General features: G+C 38.9%; 1 protein-coding gene across 2 annotated transcripts in view; it reads right to left on the bottom strand.

Moving 5' to 3' along the window:
- The window catches only part of LOC137059471 (cellular tumor antigen p53-like), an 83,585-nt gene that overhangs the window by 61,492 nt on the left and 1,091 nt on the right, over positions 1–21,002 (bottom strand). For both annotated transcript variants that reach the window (XM_067432448.1, XM_067432449.1), the window contains exon 4: positions 16,843–17,046. In XM_067432448.1, the coding sequence (XP_067288549.1) occupies positions 16,843–17,046 (204 nt within the window). The remainder of the gene's footprint in view (positions 1–16,842; positions 17,047–21,002) is intronic.

Here is a 21,002-nt window from a genome sequence, read left to right on the forward strand (position 1 = left end):
CAGCTTGCAGGGAGAGCTCAGCTTGCAGACTGGATCATTTAAACGGAGCTATGGTGAGCAATGCAAGTCTTTTAACTTCTCAAATTCATTTCTATGAAAGTCAAGCTTGCAAAGGCATGAACTGAAACGCGCCAGACTGAACTCGAGTTGTGAATGTATGCCGCGAGTGTAGTCGCGATTACCTCAGCTCTCATCACTCGTGCAGTTAGTGCTCAGTGCTGTGATACTCGCGCGGTGACTCACTCAGTTTTTAATTTTAGCGTCTTCTCTAACTCAGTCACAGTAATGAAGTTGGTGGCGTTGGGAATGGCCTCACAGGGCAGCGAAGCATTCTGGGAATTGTAGTCTTTCATCCCCATGGGACAAAAATACATTCTGTCTTTTCTCAGTCTAGAAGACACCAAATTCAAAACAAATTTCACATTTGTACTGCATTGATGACCAAGTTTAAATACAGATTCATATTCCCAGCACTGAAGTACCCCTTTAAAAAGGGTAAAGATTCAGAAAAAGTAGGTAGCTATAGGCCAATTTCCCTTTTGACATGTGACCAAAAAATTTTGGCTAAAGTTTTATCCATCAGGCTGAGATCTGTAATTGGTAAACTTATTCACCCTGATCAGACAGGTTTCATTCCAAATAGGCACTCCTTCTCCAAACTTCGACGTCTTTTTAATATAATCTACTCCCACAACACACATACAGATGATCTTGTTATTGTCTCTCGACGCAGAGAAGGCTTTCGACCAACTAGAGTGGCCTTACCTGTTTGCAGTTTTGAAAAAAAATCGATATTGGTGATAGTTTTGAAAAGTGGATAAAATTCTTTATTTGCAAGCCCTTTGCTCTTCAACGTTTCAACTACATAGGGGTTCAAGACAAGGTTGCGCTTTATCTACCTTGCTCTTTGCTTTGACCCTCGAGCCCTTAGCACATGCGATTCGGTCCGATCCCAATATTCATGGATATAACACAAAGAATACTATAAGTACAATTTCATTATATGCGGATGATATCCTGTTATATGTTACTAAACCTCAGATTACTATCGCAAGAATCTTAGAAATTATTTCTCATTTTGGTACTTTCTCAGGGTACAGGATAAACTGGTCTTAGAGCGATTTAATGCCTATAAAGGTACAAGATCTTTCTGTTGCACGAAACTTTCCTTTTAAAATAACACATCATAAATTTACTTATTTAGGAATTGAGCTTACGAAGGATTTTCAAGCATTATTTAAAGCTAACCCTCTCTCTCTCGATGGATGAAATGGTAAGGTTATTACATCTGGAAAGAATTTGTTTTTCTTTGATAAACAAGCTGGATCAATTTGATAAAATTTGGTTTCCCCTTCTCCATTACCTTGATAGCGCAGCTTGAGTAATTGTAGCACTGACTGTCCCATATATGTGATACAAGTCCCTAGGGTGGGGTGGGTGGAATAGAGATTGCTTTGTTGTTGTTTTTCTTTCTTGTTATTGTATTGTTATTTTTGTTTCTTTCTTTGTTGTTTATAATGTGGAATCATAAAAGCTATGTTCAATGATTGTCAAATTGTTGGATTCCCTAATAAAAAAATTTAAACACAGAATTATTATGAGCAATCTAGCTAGAGGTAATTATAGAAGTAAATAGTACAGTGGTGGTCAAAATTGTTGTTACCCCTAGAAAATATGATCAAATATGGCTGTAAAAAAAAAACTGCATTGTTTATCCTTTTGATATTTTATTTAAAAATCCAACCTTTCAAATTAATTAAAATAATTTAAAATGGGAGGTAAATCACATTATGAAATAAATGCTTCTCCAAAACACGTTGGCCACAATTGTTGGTACCCCTAGAATTTTTTATGAGTAAAATATCTCTGAAGTATATTTACATTAATATTTTTAGCACACCAAGGACAAGGAACATGCAATTGTCCAACTATGATGTCTTGTTTCACAGGAGTATAAATATAAGCAAGCACTATAGCCAAATTCCCTTAATCATTCATCACAATGAGTGAAACCACAAAATATAGTTCTGATGTGCAGCAAAAGATTTTTGAGCTTTTCAAAATAGAAAGTGGCTGTTGGAATATAACTAAAGCATTGAAAATCCCCATCTCCACACTCAGGGAAATAACTAAGAAATTCCAATCAACTAAACATGTTACAATCTGCCTGAAAGAGGACGTGTGCATATCCTAATGCACGGTGAGGAGGAACGTTTGAGTGCACAAAGGGTGCTTTCACATCTCTAGTTCGGTTCATTTGGTCCGAACCAAGGGCAAACAATTATACATTGTTGCATTTTTCAGCTTTTTTGGTTCCTTTTCATACCACACTGACTACGTTTACATGGACAACAATACTCCGATATTATTCTGATTAAGACAATACTCTGATTAAGAGGCTACCATGTAGACAGCGATTTCTAATTACCTTAATCTGATAAAAGTCATAATCTAACTAAACACAAATCGGATTAAGACATGTGGAGTATGCCTATTTTAGTCACATTTTCGGACACATGTACACACCTTAATCTAACTATTAATGTCGTGTCGGAGATTTCGCCGCATTTTGTGACAACAGGGAAGTGCAGAGGGGAGGCTTTGTGGGTTCGAGCCTCTGCCCTTTTTGAAAATTAATCAAAAGTGCCCCTTTCAACAATCATCGATAAATTGTGGCCAATAAAACAGAATTGGAATTATAATTAATATAACAACGTCTACAAACCAGTAAGTAACAAATGGCGGAAAAGTCCCGTTTATCTTTTACGTATCTGTCAGTCTGAAATGTCGTTGCCATAACGCGTTGCTATGGGCGGTGTGTGTTTTACTTGAATAATAATAATAATAATAATAATATATTTTATTTGTAAAGCCCTTTTCATAGTTAAAAACAATCCCAAAGTGCTACACATAAAACAAATAAAACAAAATTAAAAACTGGAAAGAACACACAAAAAAAAAGTTAGCAAAAAGTAAAAAATGCTTGTTTAAAAAGAAAGGTTTTTAGTTCTTTCTAGAGTCTATGGCTTAAAATTGGCTTGACTTGACTGTTCATTTTGAACACTGCGTCCTCTCTATATATTTTTATTTTTGTTGTAATTATTATGCTCATTGTAAAAGTAAAATACAATAAGTTTGTATCTGTAATCGCAAACCAGATGGGTCATTCAGTGAACGCCTGTGGCTCGACGGCAGGAAAAACAATCCAAACAGTCACTTTTTCATCATTAATCAAAGCTATTCTAAATGTAGGCTGTCAATAAGGAGGAAAGAGGGGTAGTGTCTCTTCAAAAAAAAAGAAATATTACAAAAATAAATCAACGTAAATGTATATAAAACATTATAAAAACGCATATACTTCTTAATTTAAAGTAACACTGTCCAACAGCGACACCCGCAGGTGAAGTTAGCGGGTTTCCTGAGCCCATAACAGACCTGCCAAAGTCACGCCATGATTGGATGTTGGAGAACATAGCGTGGCATGGGGACGTAATGACGTGCCATAATCGATCTATGTTCTATCACATGTAAAACGGGAACATGAACGGAGTACTCTAAAAGCAACTCATGTAAACACCTTAATCAGAATATTGTCTTATTTAGAATAAGGTTAATAATTAGATTACTGCTGTCCATGTAAACGTAGTCATTGATTGCTTTGGTCCGAACCAGTTGAAACGAACCAAAACGCAAGCATGTGACAACATCCACATCACTCATTGGTCATAGCCCATTTCATAAACTGCTTTTCGATTGGTCAGAATTTACGTGTGGAAAAATAGATTCTAACGATCTATCAGGTAATAATGTCATGCACACACTAGCTGTGTCTCATTTCGTTAAATTTCAAAGGGTGCATCCTCCGGAGGACACGTCCTGTGTAGGATGCAGTATACGGAGTGTCCTCAATCAAAATTAAACGAGACGTCCTTCGTAGGACACACAGGCAGGAAGTATCACGTTGCTATGCCAACAAGTTGAGCCTCGTTGCGCTCTCACGCCAGTTATATGAATGAAAATTATTTATAACTTGAAAATGACTATGAAATGTTTCTTGTCTTGACAGCAATGTACTGTTCTAAACGTTTAAAATGCACTAGACAGTTGTAATCCTGTTTACCACAACTATCTGTTTGAGGTTATAGAGCTTAAAAAACAAAAACAAAAAAAGCTTGAACTACTTAATTTAAACACCACACCTACGCTCGCATGTATATCTGGCGGTGGTGCCGTTTTTTCATATAATAAAAAAAAAAATATGACGCTTGTTAACGGAGACGCAAAGAATTGTGGGTTATCTCCAGCCGTGAAGGATACTCCTCGTGCACACTCCGAAATCCTGTGAAAGAAGGACGCATTCGAAGGTCGCATTTGGAGAGTCCTTCTCACTTTTTTGAAATGAGACGGCCTTATGACGTATGCACCCTTTGAATGCGACCTCCGGAGGACGCAGCCTTCTGAAATGAGACACAGCTAATGTCAGCGCAGCTAACTACGGCAGCTGGTTTAGTCCAAAAATGATCAGTACTTTTGCAGTTGGTTCTGTTCGAGGTCGGATCACGTTCTCACCATAAACAAACCGCTCCAGAGTTCGTTTGAAAACGTACCAAGACCACCTCTTCAAGGAGGTCTCGGTACGCTTGTTTGGTCCGCTTTTGGTGCGCACTCAAGTGCGATTGCTGCTTTCACACCTGAACAAACGAACCGCACCAAAGAGGGAAACGAACTCTAGTATGATTCAACCAAACTAAATGAGGCTGGTGTGAAAGCACCCAAAGACTCTCCAAGGATATAAAGACTCACTACAAATCAATCCAAATCAGCAACATGTATGCTTGACCCTATACCAACAAGGCTATTAAAAGAGAGGCTTCCAGAGGTCATAGATCCTCTGCTTAATACTATGAATTCATCCTTGACATTAGGATATGTATGGAAAACTTAAAGGGGGGGGTGAAATGCTGTTTCATGCATACTGAGCTTTTTACACTGTTAAAGACTTGGATTCCCATCCTAAACATAGACAAAGTTTCAAAAACTAATGAATGAAAACTAATAAAAAACTAAAACATTAATAAGCATCGGACTCAGTGTGCAAGGTCTCTGTGCGTGACAAATTTTTCGGATCAAAAATACGGAAAAATGCATGCAAAAATATCGGACTCAGTGTGCAAAGACCCATGTTCTTTGAAAACACGCGTAGACACAAGTGCAGACCAGACAAAACAACCAACCTATGATAGGGGCGGATCTACGGTTGGGCCTGAGATTGACAGCTGCCCACCCAGTCAGATCAAATACATTACGCTTAACCCTATTAGAATGCGAGTGTTGACGCCAGCAAATTAAAGTGCTATTTGACCGTAAATCCTCAACATTTTGCGCGCTTAAAAAAATCCTAAAAGACAAATAGCGCTTTTTGCCAAAATATGGTTTATTATGGCAATTTCTTGCTTTCTGTTCGCCAATCGCTGCTTTCTGAAAAGCTGAAGGAAAAGTGTAAGGAGTAAAAATGCATGAAGCAGTCGGGTGAAGAAAACTAAAAGGTTTTGTTTCTGAACGGAAGTAAAAGTTAAGACTTTGGTAAATTAAATTTAAGACCTAGGATGAAAATCTGGGCGTTCTTAAGACTTTTTAAGGCCTTAAATTTAACTTTCTGAATTTTAGACTTTTTAAGACTTTTTAAGACCCCGCGGGAACCCTGAAATACTCCTTCCTGTTTCTCACAAGTTTTGGAGAGTTTTTTCAAGTATGGGTCCGCTTGACGTCGACAAAGCGGAAGGTCCTTGAACGGTGCGCACGCGCATGACCAGAGCGAGAGAGGAAATACACGCCCCATAAACACTGCTCTCAGGAGCAGATCCACTCGTCTGAGCAACACTTCTGTGGCGCTGTGCTCCACTTTATTCTTATGTGTGACATCAAGCGACTTCAACGCTTCAGCACAGCATTCTGGGAAGGCAACGCTGCATTTGAACCGATTTGAACGCAGAAATGACGAGAAGCGTCACATCACGCTTCAGTCGCGTCACAAAAGTAGATCTCCACGGTCACTGCAGTCACAGGACTTCACGAAATCAACAGTTACCAAAGAAGTGTGTTTTTTAAGGAGTGGTCCCGGCGATAAAGGTTCACGGTCGTGCCTTGGAAACAGGCGGTGAGTATAACTGCTTCAAATGTCTATTTTGGTTATCGTCGCGTAAGTAAACATCAGTAAACAACACGATCGTGTATAACGTTAGTTAATTCATCAATGGAGCGTGCAATCTATGGTGTGTGTTTAAATTAGGGATGTCAATTTTCACAAATTCCCATGATCGATCGTCGTTTAAATTAACGATCAATTAATCGATTAATCGTTAACCATAATACTGAAATATGTGTCTACAGCAGTGGCTTATAGCCGACAGCATGACAGTAGGTATGTGCAATGCTGCTCAAAACGCCATGTTCTTCACCAAATGAATGAGAAGGATTTTTTTTTATCTAAACAAAGGACTATGGGATTGTAAAATTAGTCGATGTTATTTATAATTTAATTAAATTACTTATTTAATAACCAAATATAACATGTAATACAACCCGAACGCCGCCTCAGATATGTTATTCAGAATTTGGACGCACTTGCAAGAACAACGTGCTGAAACGTCCCCAGGGCCGGCGCTAGCTCAAATGCCGCTCTAGGCAGAGCACGATCGTGCCGCCCCCCACCTCACACTCACAATTAGGTATCCTTAAGATGCATGTACATACAAATTAATATGTTCTTTATCTATAAAATGACACTAAAATAAAAACGTGCAGGCATGTTTTCAGATTTTATTTTTCATTCTGCAACGTGAAAAAAGTACACAGTGCTACAGCTGCATATCATTTCTGTTTTATAATAGACAGTGTACAGAATAAAACTAGAGCCCTGCACGGGCCTCAAATCTAGGCTTATCAAAATTCTCGGCCCGAGTCCGACTGGAGGCCGGGTTTTTTTTTTTTTTTTTTTTTTTTTTACATTGTTGCAGCCATTAAAATAGTTCTGTTTTGTTTTTAATGTCAAAGTAGATATATTTCGTTTCGTTTCTTTATTAAGTTAATTTAGAAAAATGTTTAGAGCATTTTTTTGTTTGTTAAATTAAAGTTTTATTTTTTTTAAGTGACGACCAAGCGGCCAGCGCCCGACAGTGAGTTAACCGCATATTTAATCGATTTAGTCTCTCAAATCAACTCTTGGCTTGTCTTGCCTATAATAAAATCCATAGATATAAAACACTTCAAGCATCACAATGTTAGTTAATTTCGCCAACTATTACCACCACAGTTAAAGGCATTTTGACGAGCTGAGGCAGGCTGATTATGCTCGCGGCTCTCGCAAACGGAGCTAAACAAATAAAAATAAAAAAAGAACATGCAGGTTGTCTTATAGCCTACCTTACACCTACGCAAAATGAATATAAATCCGATCTTCAATTCCCGTGGTATGCTCATTTAACGGAGTTTACAGCAACGAAAACATAAGATTAGATGCATTTTATTCAGCAGCTCATTTCAAATTCAAAGACCACATAAGAGAGAGCGCGACCTAAGCGCACGATAATTTAGTCATTTCGCAATCAGATAAATACCTGTTATAAATAACGAATGAAGGAACCAGTTGTGAAAAGGCCATAACGCCGGGGACACACTGCAAGCGTGTCGTGAGCATCTCGGCTGCGTGGCGTGTCCGTTTTTATTTCGGCTCCCATGTTAACCGGTTAGAGCTTGCATACTGCCTACGTCGGTCCGAGCCGCGCGGAAAATACGTGCATGCTTCAAATAGAAGATAGGCCTACGCCTATTTTCACGCGACACGCGAGCGTGTTGGAAGCGTTTCCAGGCGAAATATAATAGGAAAAGATGTGTATATGCCATTTTGACACGAATACACATTAATAAAAATGACATTTTCATGTTTGAAAGTCTGTACATAAATGCAGATATAGGCCGAATTGTAATAATAAAAAACAATATAATTATCGATTTTGAAATATTAAACCAGTCAATACAGAACGAAATATTCTGTAGCCTTTTGCCGTCAATACCATGGATATGGTATGGGCCGGCTATACTGCCGGCGTTGTCTTTGCTGTATCAATCGGCAATATATTTATATTTAACATGAAGTATAGAGCTTCCCTGTACATTAATATCAGCAGACGCCCCACGGATGACACGCAACATAAACGCCACAAGAAACGCGCGCTGCTGCTGCTGGCGCGGACTCTGAACTTATGCTCTGAACACTGTGCGAGCCATATCTTGACAGTCGCGTTAGCTATTATGGTCTCCTGTTGTTTCTACCAGCAGAACATCTCTGAACATATGCAATATGCAAACAAATATTTAGCTCATTGGAGGTTTCGATTTTTTTCTTGACTGATACACACAAACACACATTCACATAATCATAATCTGAGCTCACAGTGACGGGGAGAGTGAGAAGCACTCTCAATGCTATAAAAACATTGGGGAAAATCAACACAATCTCATGGTCATGCGTATAAATACTAAGAGTGTAAAATCTTTTTTGCGTGCATATGATACACTTTATGCGTATGTATAATACGCCATAACCCTAATAATACGGTTCATATAATACGCCATAAAGTGCGTATCATATGCACGCGAAAAACCACGTAGCCTACCATATGCATGCCAAAACTCATTTTGACGTATACATTCCACGAGATTGAAAACTATTTATAGGCTATGCATTTTCGTGAGATCGGGCTCAGAAAAATGTATTCCATCCCTTTTTCATAGATGAATTTAAGCGCATCCAGTGGTTTAGATCCAGCAACCAGGCGTCTACCCAAAGCAGTCAGCTCTTCAAACTATTTATGCCTATCAACATCCCGTGAGTCTCCATGAGTCAGGGCCTTTTCCAGTCTTAAGCAATCCTGAAGAACTATTGTAGGCTATTCTCCTTTTCTTTGAGAGATGTGATGTCATATAAAAACCCAAATACGCGCCCATGGTCTCGAAGCAGCGAAAAGCGCTCTTCCACGGAACGGATGGCACAGTCGAGCGTATTTTGCACGCATATACTAATCGATGCCGCTCTAAGTGAGGTGGGGGCACGGCCGGGCGGAAATTTTTATTTTTAAATTTATACTAATGGAGTGGGAAAAAATGTTGTTGATATAAGTGCCATAATTGTAACCTACCTAATGTAAAACTAACAAATACATATTTTTTTTAATTCTCTCTCTCGCTTACACAGTTACACTCTCTCTCTCTCTCTTGCCGCCCTGGCTGAGCCGCCGCCCTAGGCGGCTGCCTAGTTCGCCTATAGGCACGCGCCGGCCCTGAACGTCCCCTAAACCCAATTAATTCAAAACGATTTATTAAAATATTGTTTTCATTAATGTTATGTAATGTGACAGTCCCAATCATAGTTATTATTAGTCGTGCGTTGCTGTTTGAACGGCGCGAGCTGAAGCTGATGCGCTGAATCAACACTGGTAAGTAAACACTGAAGCTCTTTCGTTATTTAACTCAACAAAAAGCTTCCTATATGAGATTAATCAGATTTATATAAAGTTAACAAAATATTACAAATTATATATCTTCAAAAAATGATGCGAATGCACAAGTGAACTTGAACTGAGTTGCTGATATTCATATTCAGAATGGGAGACGCGCTCTTCCTGGAACAACGCTCTGAACACGGCACCTAAACCCAATGACTTTACAACCATTTATTAAAATAGTGTTCTCATTTCTGTTATATAATATGACAGTCCCAAACATGGTTATTATGCTTTGCTCTGTATGCGCTAAAGCCAAAGCACTGAATGAAAACCAGTAGCCATCACTGACTGAAGCCACTTGTTAGTGCGTTTTATTTCGCTAAAAGAAACCCATCCTATATGATTGATCACATATATAACGTTACAAAATAAATGTAATATTACAAATTACTTCAGCACAATCATGCGAATGCACAAGTGAACTTGAACAAGTTACATGCGCGAGTCAGAATGCGTGACTCATGTTGTGCACGCGCTCTTCCTGGATCAACGCAATAAAACACACGGCAAATAAACCCAAATACTTAACAATCACAATGTTTTATTACAATAGTGTTCTCATTAATGTTGTGTAATATGACAGTCCCAATCATAGTCATTATTAGTGCTGTTGGAGCTGCACGCTGAAGCTGATCACCGCCACGCCTTACTACCGCTCACCTCAAAGGTTATTATTAACCAAATGCATCCTTATGAGATAAATCAGCTAAAGATAGGCCTGCACAAAATAAACACAATATTACAACTTACATTTGCACAAAACAAAATGCTGCGAATGCACATGCAAACTTGCAGTCATGATGAAGGTGCAACTCCAGCTGTAAAATGGTCCCAAATAGAACTCGGGCACGCTCGCTTCATTTTTCCTCCTGTTACGCGGTTGAGCCGCACGCACACGCATGACCCTGCTTAATCGATGATCGATAAGTCTTATCGATCAAATGTCTTATCGACAATTAATCGATCATCGATTAATCGTTGACATCCCTAGTTTAAATACATTTGTTTAGCTGACCACTTTAGGTGTCAGTTTGATTATTGTAAAACCACCCAAAAATAAACCTAGGGGAGGTTCTCACAAAGCGTGCTTCATCATTCAAATGCGGTTACTCTATTGTTGTTCTATGTATAACGTTACACTAGTCTGACGTGCAAAACCCATTTTGCTTATTACTGCTAAGGTTTAGTCGCATACAATAGTCTATAAACCAAATCATGTCCTCATAAACTGTGCGTAAACACACACAAATGTTGACAGGCCACTAAATACAGTACATACCACAGAGTCGGACGTCCCACTTCTCCTGTTCAATTTATTTCATCCTCCGGATCCGATTCTGGATCATATCTGTATTAGTTGAATCTGATTGATAGCCATGGTTTTATTAGGGTAACGTTTTCTTCTCCACGCTTGAGGACGTCACTTCTTTGTGTGCGCTCGTCATTCTTTAGCTCCGCCCACACGATACGCCTCCAGGCGCTCAGTTTTTTTCGGAAAAACTCAGTACAGCCAATATTTCTTTTACAAATATAATAAAACTAAAGACTTTTCAGATATATGAAGGATGCAATACTACTCTATAGGTACTCAAGATTGACATCTCCCCCCCCCCCTTTAAGTTGGCTATAATTAAACTACTTATTAAAAAAACGTAAATTGATCCTAAAGAATTAGTCAATTACAGGCCAATCTCGAATCTACCGTTTCTATCAAAAATCCTAGAAAATGCAATGTCTTCATAATTATGTTCCTTTCTAAAAAGAAATGGTATATGTGAGGATTTCCAGTCAGGATTTAGACCGTATCATAGTACTGAGACTGCTCTCATCAGAGTTACAAATTATTTACTCTTATCATCTGATTGTGGCAGTATCTTTCTATTAGTGTTACTCGATCTTAGCGCTGCATTTGATACTATCGATCACAATATTCTTTTGAATGGACTCGAAAATTATGTTGGCATTAGTATGGTTTAAATCGTACTTATCTGACTGTTATCAGTTTGTAGCAGTAAATAAAGAGATGTCACACCGATCCCAAGTTCAGTATGGAGTGCCGCAAAACTCAGTGTTAGGACCGTTGCTTTTCACTGTTTCACCGTTGTTTATGCTGCTACTGGGAGACACTATTAGGAAGCATGGCGTTAGTTTTCATTGTTATGCTGATAATACTCAGCTATATATTTCTTCAAGCCCTGACGAAACTTACCAATTCACAAGATTAACGGAATGCATAGCTGATATAAAAAATTGGATGAATAGTAATTTCCTTAGTTTCAGAGAGTTTTTTTCCGAGTATGGGTCCGCTTGACGTAGATGGGGCGGAATGTCCCTTGTATGGGCTCATCTCACGGAAGGGTGCGTGCGCGCACTGCTGTCACAGGACTTCACAAAATCAACAATGTTACCAAAGAAGTGTGCTTTTGATGGAGCGGTCACGATGATAAAGGTTCACGGCCCTGCTTTGGAAGCAGGCGGTGAGTAAAACTGCTTCAAATGTCTATGTTGTTGGCTATCGGTGCGCGTAAGTAAACATCAGTAAACAACACGATCATATATAGTTAATTTATCAATGGAGCATGTAATCTATGGTGTGTGTTTAAATACATTTGTTTAGCTGACCACTATAGGTGTCTGTTTGTTTATTGAACTACCCCAAACATAAACCTAGGACACAAAGCGTGCTTCGTCATTCAAATGCACTACTCCATTGCTGTTCTATGTATAACGTTACACGTGCAAAACCATTTTGCTTGCTACTGCTAAGGTTTAGTCGCATACAATAGTCCATAAACCAAATCATATCCTCATAATCCGCGAGTAAACACACAAATGTTGACAAGCTACTAAATACAGTCACAGAGACGGACGTCCTGCTGTTGCTGCTTCTCCTGTTCAATTTAAGCCTCCGATCAGATTCTGGATCATATATGTAGAGTTGAATCTGATTGATAGCCATGGTTTATTCAGGGTAACGTTTTCTTTTCCACGCTTGAGGATGTCACAGCTTTCAGACGCTCTCAACACAACAGTTGCAACACTCTGCACACATTATACGCCTCCATCCGCTGTTTTTTTCCAGAAAGACTCAGTAGAACATATCTTTATTTTATAAATATAATAAAACTAAAGAATTTTCAGAGGTATGAGAGAAGGATGCAATACTGCTCTGTAGGTACTCAAGATTGACAGAAAGTAGGGCTGGGCATATCAGTCGGTATCGATAAATATCCTGATAAATGTAAAATCGTTATTTCTTTAAAGTTTAAAGGCATATTTTTGCTCCTGAGTGAAAGATGTAGAAAACAGACAGTTAACTGTGGTTTTAAACTATCCTTTACTGTCAAAACATGACAAACATTTTCCAAACAGGTGAACAATTTATTAAATCTGAAGTAGATTTATTTTTTTAAACCTTAAAGGGGGGGTGAAATGCTGTTTCAGGCATACTGAGCTTTTTACACTGTTAAAGACTTGGATTCCCATCCTAAACATAGACAAAGTTTCAAAAACTAATGTTGGACGTTTGATGGAGTATTTCTGTGTTAAAAATACTCCTTCCGGTTTCTCACAAGTTTCGGAGAGTTTTTTTCGAGTATGGGTCGACTTGACGTTAATAGATCGGAAGGTCCTTGTATGGGCCGTACGGGCTCTTCTCCCGGTAGGGTGCGCGCGAGCGTGACTAGAGCGAGAGAGGAAATGCACGGCCATAAACACTCAGGTGCAGATCCAGGCGCCGCACTCCACTTTATTCCTATGGGTGACTTCAACGCTTCAGCACAGCATTCCAGGAAGGCAGCGCTGCATTTGACCCGATTTGAACGCAGAAATGACGGGAAGCTTCACAACATCGCTTCAGTCGCGACGCAAAAGTGGATCTCCACCGTTCATTGCTGTCAGGACTTCACCAAATCATACCAAAGAAGTGTGTTTTTGACAGAGCGGTCCCAGCAATAAAGGTTCGGTCCTGCTTTGGAAGCAGCCAGTGAGTAAAACTGCTTCAAATGTCTATGCTGTTGGCTCGTCGCGTGAGTAAACATCAGTAAACGACACGATCGCGTACTTCGTCATTCAAATACGCTAACGGACTCTATTGTTGTTCTATGTACACTAGTCTGTGGTTCAAAACCGTTTTGCTTGCTAGTGCTAAGGTTTAATCACATACAATAATCCATAAACCGAATCATGTCCTCATAAACTGCGAGTAAAGACACACAAATGTCTTTACTTTACAAATGTCTTTACCCCCCCCCCATATATATATATATGTGTGTGTGTGTGTGTATGGTTGCCTCTAGGTGGATTATCCCTTACATATATGTGTGTGTGTGTGTGTGTGTGTGTGTGTGTGTATGTATGTATATGTATATGCAAAACATTCAGAGCAATCAGTCAAAAAATAAAAGCAGCTTGTTTTCAAACGACTTAACGACTGAACAACAATGAACAAAAAAATATTGCACTGGCCATTAATTTAAGATTTCTTGTTAAAGTGCAGTGAAATACAAATGTCAGCAGAATGTATTTTCTAATAATGTGTTTTAGCCCTTGCCCGCTGTATGGGCTACAGAAATAAATAGTCCATTAAAATAGACAGGCTGCGACACCAGGTTGACGGTAGCCTAAAAATAACGAAATAGGCTTTAATAAATAAAAAACACAATGAAAGAACTCAAATAAAACGGCAAAACAATTAAATCACCTCAAATGTATAGGCTACTCGAATGAACTTATTGCTAAAACAAACACAAGGCCACAAACAATTAAGACAACAATTATTGTTATGCAATTCAGGTATCTATTCCCAAAAATGTTTTGTATAAAGAAAACCAGCTGGTTTACTCTCTCAGGTTTGAGAAGGTTGCGGTGGGGAGTTATGTTGCCCGCAGCACTGAACACGCGTTCCGATGGAGCCCGTTTCACACATAGGCTACTCCATCTGCAGTGCGGCGCGTATTTTTTTCGTACCCATGTTAATGATTTCACACTGCACGCGAATGCTGTCCGTCAGTCCGTTCCAGGTGCGTTGCGTCTGCAGCAGTGCACGGATCATTTTCGTACCGAGTCTATTCTTTGCTGCGCTGCACTTGCTGCATTAAAGCGACAGAACATTGTTCGCATTAAAATAAACATGTACTGACGCGAAATTCTAGTAATTTAACCACAGATGCATATAATTTAAAATATAGGCCTACTCTTGTTTCAAAGTCAACACATGGCTTTTTTTCTCAAGTTAAGCAAGGAAACGAGACTGCAGGATTTCCTTTAAAAGGTTTAAAAACGAAAGAAAAGACGAGAGTCGGCTGTTTTTGAATAGCCTATTGTAAGTTTCTAATTTAAAATGTTTGTGACTTAGGCTATAACCTATGTTTAAATGTTTTGCCACTTGTGTGAGCTAAATCTAAATATGAATAAATGAATTGAATAAAATGCTGTTTATGTAGGCTAATAGCCTATAAGTTAACCTGACTTAGAAGAGTAAACAAAGAGAATTGCAATTCTGACGAGCCATGTTCAGTAAAAACTTTTGGATTTTAAATAAAAAAATAATGAATAAATGCTGTGTTTGTGGTATGCAACAGCGGACCAGTTGCACACGGATTGCTTCACGGATGAACCTAACTAATACAAACACAACACATCTGGTTAACTAGAAGAGCATCATTTCGTTTGTTAAATAAGAGGCGATCTGGCGCTCGTTGCCGTTTTCAGTGGTTCAGATTTCTCTCGTGGCTCATGCATGTGCAGAGCACTTTAATCTAACTTTTTTATTCATTCCGGTAAAATCACGAAACAAAATGCACAAAAACTGTCCCTGCTCTTGATGTAAATCACTGATGATATTCGGTTTTAATGAGAAAAAAATACGAGGATTTAAAGTGTGCAAATCTATGCCTTTATTCACGTGAAAAATCTGGACACTAACGCTATATTGTGTTTAGAAGCATTCCCTTATAATACGCCATAAAGTGTGTATCATATGCACACAAAAAACTGCGTAGCCTACCATTTGTAAGCCAAAGCTCATTTTGACGTATACATTCCACGAGATTGCACACTCGTAGCCTTCTATTTATACGCATTTTCGTGTGACTGTCCCACCCACTTTTTAAAACAAAGTTACGCCACTGATTGCACCGCCCCAACGCGATAAGATCGTGTATCGCGGTCTCACAGGCTGACGAAAGGAAAATTAGGCATATCGCCCAACACTAATCCATACTCTGATTTATTTTTTCCATACTTTTCCAGACCCTGTAGGAACCCTGAATAAAGGAAATCCCCAACCAGAGTCAGAGCGCGGTCAAGTTCATCTGCATATCCGTGTCCTTTTCCACAGATGCAAGTTGTAAGATTATTTGTTTTATACTTGATTATATGTTGTCTATATCAGATTCATTTCATATAGTACGGCGTTTGGTTGAGTTTAATAACCAGCTAGCAAAGCGCTGCCGTTATTTCGGCTGGTGTTCATTCATCAGCTCAAATGCAAACAGCCCGACATTGTCGACTCTGGGTTATTTGAGATGGTCATATTATTTTTAGATAGGCTATTTCGTTTTCAAAATCATTGATGATATTAATAACGCAGCAGTGTTACTCATTTTTTTAACATTCGATCGGTTTTAATGTTTCTCATGGATTCAAAAACGCGCAGTGATGCTGTTCTCACTTTGATCATTTGATCATTGCCAATCTGTCATGTAGGCTACATAGAATTATAATAAGAACACGATTAAAGTGTTGTAAATTATCTGTGGTTTCGTTGCCCGTGTATTAGCGTTGAAGAGCGCATTCAAAATGAGTTTCGTTTGCAAGCCTGTTGGCCAAGTTCACATGCGCATTTGCGTCCTTTTGGGCAGATGACAATTGTAATAGGCATATATCTGATTAATCTTATATAGGATGCGTTTGACTGAGTTTATTAATTCTCTAGCAAAATTCATACAATGCCCGATATCATTGACTGGGTTATTTGAAACAGTTAGGTCTATTTAGTTTCTTTTTCTTTAAGACATTTATGCATCATAATGTAACAGTTATTTTTTTATAGTCATATGTTCATATTTGCATAGACATCTCATGTTTTTGTCGAATACATTTTCATAACAGTCTTAAAATAGTTTCATATCTCCATGACGGAGACGCCCCGCCCCCCACCCATGGTTAATCGATTACTCGTTTTTGAGACCTATCGATGATCAAAATGAAAACTTTACAAAAATGCCCATCCCTAATATATATATTATATATATATTCAAAATCTTCGTTCACTCACTGTGGATGTAGCCGACTTTGTAGTGCTGGACTGATTAAAGCGTAACTGGAAATCATATTCCCCAGGATAGTCAGAGATGGAGGGTACTACAGTTGCAGGGGGTGGGAGGTTGTCCACAACTGGGGCCACATCAGGTGCAGAAATCTCAGTGCTCTCTGGGAAATCCAGGTCAAATTCTTCCATGAAAGGGCCATCGGGCAATGCCTGTGGTAGTGCAGAATGTTAAAATTTAGGTATGGAAGGTTTGATGCTGCATTCTGTTCCTGAATTTAGAATTAGAAGCAATTAAATCAATTCAGCAGTTATGTTTGTAAAAACACCTGTTGGACCTTTGGTAGCAGAAATCTGGTAGTCAATTTAAAAAAAAAATCACTTTGAAGCAATGTTCCCTCTAGCTGCAGTAGTGGAGGAATCATGAATCAATACGCTGATTCATAACCGTTCTAATCTTTATTTGAGGATTGAAAACAAACCCAGAAAAGAAGACAATGCTGAATAAAGTCATAGTTTTGTTATTTTTGGACCAAAATGCATTTTCGATGCAAGAGATTCCACTTAACCAACTGATGTCACATATGGACTACTTTGATGATGTTTTTATTACCTTTCTGGACATGGACAGTATAGTGTGCATACACTTTCATGAAGGAACAGAAAAGCTCTCGGACTAAATATAAAATATCTTAAAGGGTTAGTTCACCCGAAAATGAAAATTATGTCATCATTTACTCTCCCTCAAGTTGTTCCAAACCTGCATGAATTTATTTCTTCTGCTGAACACAAAGGAAGATATTTGGAAGAATGTTTGTATACAAGCAGATTTTGAGCCGCATTGACTACCATAGTAGGGAAAAAAATACTATAGTAGTTAATGGGGCTCAAAATCTGCTTATATACAAACATTCTTCCAAATATCTTCCTTTGTGTTCAGCAGAAGAAAGAAATCCATGCAGGTTTGGAAGAATTTGAGGGAGAGTAAATTATGACCAGTTTCATTTTTGGGTGAATGCGTTCCGAAGATGAACGGAGGTCTTATGGGTGTGGACAGGGCCGGCGCTAGCTCAAATGCCGCTCTAGGCAGAGCACGATCGTGCCGCCCCCCACCTCACACTCACAATTAGGTATCCTTAAGATGCATGTACATACAAATTAATATGTTCTTTATCTATAAAATGACACTAAAATAAAAACGTGCAGGCATGTTTTCAGATTTTATTTTTCATTCTGCAACGTGAAAAAAGTACACAGTGCTACAGCTGCATATCATTTCTGTTTTATAATAGACAGTGTACAGAATAAAACTAGAGCCCTGCACGGGCCTCAAATCTAGGCTTATCAAAATTCTCGGCCCGAGTCCGACTGGAGGCCGGGTTTTTTTTTTTTTTTTTTTTTTTTTACATTGTTGCAGCCATTAAAATAGTTCTGTTTTGTTTTTAATGTCAAAGTAGATATATTTCGTTTCGTTTCTTTATTAAGTTAATTTAGAAAAATGTTTAGAGCATTTTTTTGTTTGTTAAATTAAAGTTTTATTTTTTTTAAGTGACGACCAAGCGGCCAGCGCCCGACAGTGAGTTAACCGCATATTTAATCGATTTAGTCTCTCAAATCAACTCTTGGCTTGTCTTGCCTATAATAAAATCCATAGATATAAAACACTTCAAGCATCACAATGTTAGTTAATTTCGCCAACTATTACCACCACAGTTAAAGGCATTTTGACGAGCTGAGGCAGGCTGATTATGCTCGCGGCTCTCGCAAACGGAGCTAAACAAATAAAAATAAAAAAAGAACATGCAGGTTGTCTTATAGCCTACCTTACACCTACGCAAAATGAATATAAATCCGATCTTCAATTCCCGTGGTATGCTCATTTAACGGAGTTTACAGCAACGAAAACATAAGATTAGATGCATTTTATTCAGCAGCTCATTTCAAATTCAAAGACCACATAAGAGAGAGCGCGACCTAAGCGCACGATAATTTAGTCATTTCGCAATCAGATAAATACCTGTTATAAATAACGAATGAAGGAACCAGTTGTGAAAAGGCCATAACGCCGGGGACACACTGCAAGCGTGTCGTGAGCATCTCGGCTGCGTGGCGTGTCCGTTTTTATTTCGGCTCCCATGTTAACCGGTTAGAGCTTGCATACTGCCTACGTCGGTCCGAGCCGCGCGGAAAATACGTGCATGCTTCAAATAGAAGATAGGCCTACGCCTATTTTCACGCGACACGCGAGCGTGTTGGAAGCGTTTCCAGGCGAAATATAATAGGAAAAGATGTGTATATGCCATTTTGACACGAATACACATTAATAAAAATGACATTTTCATGTTTGAAAGTCTGTACATAAATGCAGATATAGGCCGAATTGTAATAATAAAAAACAATATAATTATCGATTTTGAAATATTAAACCAGTCAATACAGAACGAAATATTCTGTAGCCTTTTGCCGTCAATACCATGGATATGGTATGGGCCGGCTATACTGCCGGCGTTGTCTTTGCTGTATCAATCGGCAATATATTTATATTTAACATGAAGTATAGAGCTTCCCTGTACATTAATATCAGCAGACGCCCCACGGATGACACGCAACATAAACGCCACAAGAAACGCGCGCTGCTGCTGCTGGCGCGGACTCTGAACTTATGCTCTGAACACTGTGCGAGCCATATCTTGACAGTCGCGTTAGCTATTATGGTCTCCTGTTGTTTCTACCAGCAGAACATCTCTGAACATATGCAATATGCAAACAAATATTTAGCTCATTGGAGGTTTCGATTTTTTTCTTGACTGATACACACAAACACACATTCACATAATCATAATCTGAGCTCACAGTGACGGGGAGAGTGAGAAGCACTCTCAATGCTATAAAAACATTGGGGAAAATCAACACAATCTCATGGTCATGCGTATAAATACTAAGAGTGTAAAATCTTTTTTGCGTGCATATGATACACTTTATGCGTATGTATAATACGCCATAACCCTAATAATACGGTTCATATAATACGCCATAAAGTGCGTATCATATGCACGCGAAAAACCACGTAGCCTACCATATGCATGCCAAAACTCATTTTGACGTATACATTCCACGAGATTGAAAACTATTTATAGGCTATGCATTTTCGTGAGATCGGGCTCAGAAAAATTTATTCCATCCCTTTTTCATAGATGAATTTAAGCGCATCCAGTGGTTTAGATCCAGCAACCAGGCGTCTACCCAAAGCAGTCAGCTCTTCAAACTATTTATGCCTATCAACATCCCGTGAGTCTCCATGAGTCAGGGCCTTTTCCAGTCTTAAGCAATCCTGAAGAACTATTGTAGGCTATTCTCCTTTTCTTTGAGAGATGTGATGTCATATAAAAACCCAAATACGCGCCCATGGTCTCGAAGCAGCGAAAAGCGCTCTTCCACGGAACGGATGGCACAGTCGAGCGTATTTTGCACGCATATACTAATCGATGCCGCTCTAAGTGAGGTGGGGGCACGGCCGGGCGGAAATTTTTATTTTTAAATTTATACTAATGGAGTGGGAAAAAATGTTGTTGATATAAGTGCCATAATTGTAACCTACCTAATGTAAAACTAACAAATACATATTTTTTTTAATTCTCTCTCTCGCTTACACAGTTACACTCTCTCTCTCTCTCTTGCCGCCCTGGCTGAGCCGCCGCCCTAGGCGGCTGCCTAGTTCGCCTATAGGCACGCGCCGGCCCTGGGTGTGGAACGACATTAGGGCCAATCATTAATGACATGAATTTCATATTTGGGTGAACGTAACCCTTGAAGTACAGTACAGTTATAAGTTTCATAGAAAGAGAAAGATTTCGTGTGTGATCGCAGTGAGTCATGTTTGCGGTCTAAATAGCTCAATATGAAAGGCAGAGTGAAACAAACAAATGTGAAATAAAACATGTTTCATTCATGTTTTAAAGAAGAGTGGCTTGATTAAGCATTGAAAATAACAGATGATAGGCACAGTACAGTAGAAATTAAATGATAGGCACGTTAAAGTTCAAAGTTACAACTGCACGATGAAGCCATTTTTGTACGCTGTACAGGTCTGGTAAAAGAATGTGTTTGCCCGGTTGACCAAAATGTCCACTGAATAGAGAAAAGTTTTGTTCAGAGAGAAAAGAAATTAA

Source organism: Pseudorasbora parva, chromosome 1 (assembly GCF_024679245.1).
Source record: "Pseudorasbora parva isolate DD20220531a chromosome 1, ASM2467924v1, whole genome shotgun sequence".
NCBI lineage: Eukaryota > Metazoa > Chordata > Actinopteri > Cypriniformes > Gobionidae > Pseudorasbora > Pseudorasbora parva.